General features: G+C 27.7%; 1 protein-coding gene across 2 annotated transcripts; it reads left to right on the top strand.

The window, feature by feature from the left end:
• Positions 1-579: 579 nt before the first annotated feature.
• LOC131065001 (deoxypodophyllotoxin synthase) lies at positions 580-4,048 on the top strand. 2 transcript variants are annotated; one of them, XM_057999373.2, is made up of 3 exons: positions 580-1,093; positions 3,486-3,627; positions 3,713-4,048. In XM_057999373.2, exons 1-3 carry the CDS (start codon positions 735-737, stop codon positions 3,935-3,937), a joined length of 726 nt encoding a protein of 241 aa, XP_057855356.2. In that variant the 5' UTR covers positions 580-734; the 3' UTR covers positions 3,938-4,048. The 2 variants fall into 2 exon arrangements, with proteins under 2 accessions (XP_057855356.2, XP_057855355.2); XM_057999372.2 differs by having other exon boundaries at positions 584-1,093; positions 3,300-3,627; positions 3,713-4,046.
• The last annotated feature ends 382 nt before the right edge of the window (positions 4,049-4,430 follow it).

Raw genomic sequence — 4,430 nt, 5'->3', positions numbered from 1 at the left:
CTTACTAGATATAATAAATACAACTCACACAATTACACGTATGACACATACATAAACAATGAGAGTCCTAATTGATGACAATTTGTATGACAAATACATATATAAATAGATTGAAACATACATAATAACTAACTTCAAAGCTCTAGTCCCCCAATAATAGCATTCTTTTCCATGGAAAATGACGGGAGAGAATTATTGGAGAGAAAATCATCACGTTCCACAAAATTGACATTTAATAATAGCATTCTTTTCCATGGAAAATGACGGAAGAGAATTATTGGAAAGAAAGTCATCACGTTCCACAAAATTGGCATCTATCTTGACAAATGAGTTCGACTATGGCGTCACTACAAACTATAATAAAACATATCGTCATAAACGTGTATGACTATAGTGTACTACACAATAGAATAAAACCCATCTTCATAAATGCGTATGACTATGGTGTCACTTGAACATATCGTCATAAACGTGTATGACTATAGTGTACTACACAATAGAATAAAACCCGTCTTCATAAATGCGTATGACTATGGTGTCACTTGACGATATAATATAAAACCTCTGTTTTGTCTTTCTGCATGGCATCTGGGACGGCAGAATCTTCAACATGAATGAATATAAAAAAAAATCCACCTTATTTAAGCGAATGCAAATGGTCTATATTAATCGACCGATGTAATTAAAGAGCGAACATAGGGAGTACTGTTGAATTTTCATCTGTATCTGCGACTATGGCTGAGCTCCCAATAATTGATGTTTCTGCTCTTCGATCAGAGTTGGAAGAAGGTAATCCTGATCTTCAAAAGCTGTGCAATCAAGTAAAAGAAGCTGTCCAACAATGGGGAGCTTTTCGTGTGGTGAATCATGGAGTCGAACAGGAGCTTCTAAACGCTGTGGACTCAGTATCTCGAGATCTGTTCAATCTTCCACCCCAAGTAAAAGAAAGAGGAGTTAATCTTCCCTTGGATGGGTATTCCAAGGGCATTTCTCTTTCAATTGGTGAGGTCATGTGTATCCCAGCAGTACCGCCATCTGATTCGCTTCAGCAATATGCACACAAGTTTTGGCCGGAAGGAAATTCTGAATTTTGGTATGTCATTATAAAACTTTTACAGTTCTTTGTTTGTTATTCTTTTATATTTGATGGTATAGATTTTGTTGTTGTCAATGTTATCATCGGGACAAGAGAGCTAAGTGTGAAAGCAAGAGAGGAGAAATTGATCGTGTAGATTTTGCTCTCTTGCTTGCTCTCTTGGTCCAGAAATGTATTCTTAGCATGACCACACACTTTAAGCAACATATTAAGCCTAGAAAATGTCAGTCAACTCTCAGTGTTTAACACTTTTAAGCCTAAAAGTGTAAGCTTAGTGTATGTGATTTAAGCCTCGAAGAATAGCAAGCAAATCATAAAATATTTGATAATAGTTTCTTTCTTTAGTCTTTTTTAATCTTTTTGGGTATTTCTTATCTTTGAGATTTTAATTATTAGTTCTTAATTATTTTTGTTTTAACAAATCAGAGAGAGAATTTTTTTCTATTCAAAAAACATTTATCTATGTTAAAGTATAGATGAAAGATTTCTAAATAAAAAAATATTGAAATTATTTATCACTAATATCATTGGCCTAAAATTTTAAGCATCAAGAATTTTAACAAATGATGGGCATAAATGGTTTTCTTCAAAACATTAAATTTTCACTATCCATAATATATATTGCAATTAGTTTTTGGATTCAATGTATAAGATTTATTTTGTATACAAAAAAATTCTTACACACTTAGAATCTAAAAAGTTCTTGAGCAGATATTTTAGTTTATTTATATTAAATATTTTTCATTTTGAAAAATATATTTACCTAAAGTTATTTTATTTTACTTTAATTTTACTTGAATCTTTTTTATTTATTTGAGAGTTAGTTTATATTTTTATTTATTTTTAAATATCTATAAAGTTTTTAATATTTTTCGTTAATGACTTAGGGAATTAGATTTCATAAAAAAATTGTTAATATTTAAAAATAATCTAATAATAAGATTTATATTCAAATTATACATATTTAAAATTAAGTCAGCCTTCACATTCAAATTGAAATTACACACAGATATGTATATATATCTCTAATACATCTATCTAAAAATGTTAAGAGATATCAATTTGAAGCTATTTTATTTGTTTAAAAATTATTTTATTCTAATTTAAAATTACATTACTTATTACTTTTATGAACTAAATTGATCTTCAAGATTCTCCCTACAAAAGACAACTATTTACTCTTTTGGAGATCTTATTTTGAATAGAAGAAAACATTGGATTCCAATATGATATTTATTACCATCAACAAAAAGAGAGATTCCAAGATAGTTGCAAGGTAGGAAATCTTGTTTAAAACCCATGAATATTTTGTACACTAGGTGTAACAAGAATTTGAGTATTGAAAAAGAACATGTTTTACTAGTGTTCCTTCTTCTATATGTTTTAGTTTTGTTTCTATATATTAAATATGAGTGTAGCAAGAAAGTTTGAAAAATAAAATTATAGAGAAGTATGTAATTACTTTTGTGTCATTTATTATTAAATGTTATACTTTCTTTGTCATTATAGAATGCCTCTCAACATTAATTATAAGTGACCTATTTAACAAGGTTTATGATTCATAATTAAGGGTTCCCAATTTATGTTAAGCATCAAGAATTTTAACAAATGATGGGCATAAATGGTTTTCTTCAAAAAATTAAATTTTCACTATCCATAATATATATTGCAATTAGTTTTTGGATTCAATGTATAAGATTTATTTTGTATACAAAAAAATTCTTACACACTTAGAATCTAAAAAGTTCTTGAGCAGATATTTTAGTTTATTTATATTAAATATTTTTCATTTGGAAAAATATATTTACCTAAAGTTATTTTATTTTACTTTAATTTTACTTGAATCTTTTTTATTTATTTGAGAGTTAGTTTATATTTTTATTTATTTTTAAATATCTATAAAGTTTTTAATATTTTTCAATACCTTTGAATTTTTGAATTTTCATTTATTTATGCTATAATATTTTATAATATTCTATGATGAATCCAAACTCTATTATTTTAATTTATTTGAATTGACTAAATAATTTATTTACCTTAAGATAAATCATTATTTTTCTTTATTGATACTAACTAGAGGGAAAAACTAGTAAATTCATATAAAACAAATTTGTGATTGTTGATTCCTCCATAACACTAAAGTATTATAGTATGAAAAATCAATAAATAATAATTTAATTTTTTTTTTGGATATGTTGTGCAGCGACAGCCTAAGAACATACAGTTCCAAGTTAACTGATTTAGTAAATTCCCTGATAAAACTTATCCTTCGAGGCCTGGGACTCAGCAAACATTTTGAGATTGATTTTACAGAATGTGATGCTCTACTTTGTCTTAATTATTTCTCAGAGTATGAAAAACCAAGCGATTCAAATGACATTGTTCTCAGGGAACACAAGGATTTGGGTGTGATTACAATTTTGTATAATGACCAAGTGGGTGGTCTTCAAATGCGCACCAAACAAGATGAATGGTTCAGTGTAAAACCTCTAGCTTCATCATTCACTGTGATCATAGCTGACGCTCTAAAGGTAAACTAATTTCAAAAGAAACTTCTAAAGCTACATTTGTTCAATTATTTTGATAAGGTAAATGGTGATATTTTTTTGGTTGTAGATGTGGAGCAATGATAGATGTTGGAGTGTAGAGCATCGTGTGGCATATGAAGGGAAGAATCCTCGGCTTTCTATTGGTTTCTTCTGGAAATTTTTGAAGGAAAAGGAAGTATGCATACCAGAGGAGCTCATAGATGAACACCATCCACGTCGTTATAGACCTTTTCTCTTCAAAGATTATGTAAATCATCAAGTCAAAGGAGATCCTCTTGACATTTTTCTTTAGTATTTAGTTATTTTTAATAGTTTTCTTACGATGGTTCATTTGTAAAACTATTTAACTTAATATTTATGTCATAGTTTTCTTTGAAATATTGTGGCCACAAAATTTATTTTCTTATGAAATGGTAAGTTATTAGAATGAGAATTGTAATAATGAATAAATTAGTGGTTGTCAATGAATGTAAGTTTTTAGTTTGATTGTTTGATATTTATTAAAATGAGAATTGTGATGATTTAAAACAAAAATTATGTGAATTCAATGTAATATATTTTTAGATTTTAGTATGCATGATCACATTGTGTTTGATTCATGTCAATGATTTGATAGTTGAAATTGTATTTGATGTACTTCCTATACTTTATATTTTCAACCATTCAAATATGATTTACATAAAATATGTTCAAACAAAAAGTATAAATTGGAAAGGGTATTTTTCTTATAAAGAATTATTTAAATAAATATTTGTGGGATATTGCATTTAGTTGTCAATGACTCC

This window comes from Cryptomeria japonica, chromosome 6 (genome assembly GCF_030272615.1).
Source record: "Cryptomeria japonica chromosome 6, Sugi_1.0, whole genome shotgun sequence".
Lineage (NCBI taxonomy): Eukaryota > Viridiplantae > Streptophyta > Pinopsida > Cupressales > Cupressaceae > Cryptomeria > Cryptomeria japonica.
This window is presented reverse-complemented; position numbering and strand designations above follow the sequence as displayed.

Bases quoted from the DNA above. Each gene is read 5' to 3' on its own strand.
- LOC131065001 (XM_057999372.2), top strand. From the start codon at position 735: ATGGCTGAGCTCCCAATAATTGATGTTTCTGCTCTTCGATCAGAGTTG. The intron at 1,094-3,299 runs GTATGTCATTAT...TATGTTGTGCAG, and splicing joins GAAGGAAATTCTGAATTTTG to CGACAGCCTAAGAACATACA. The intron at 3,628-3,712 runs GTAAACTAATTT...TTTTGGTTGTAG, and splicing joins TCATAGCTGACGCTCTAAAG to ATGTGGAGCAATGATAGATG.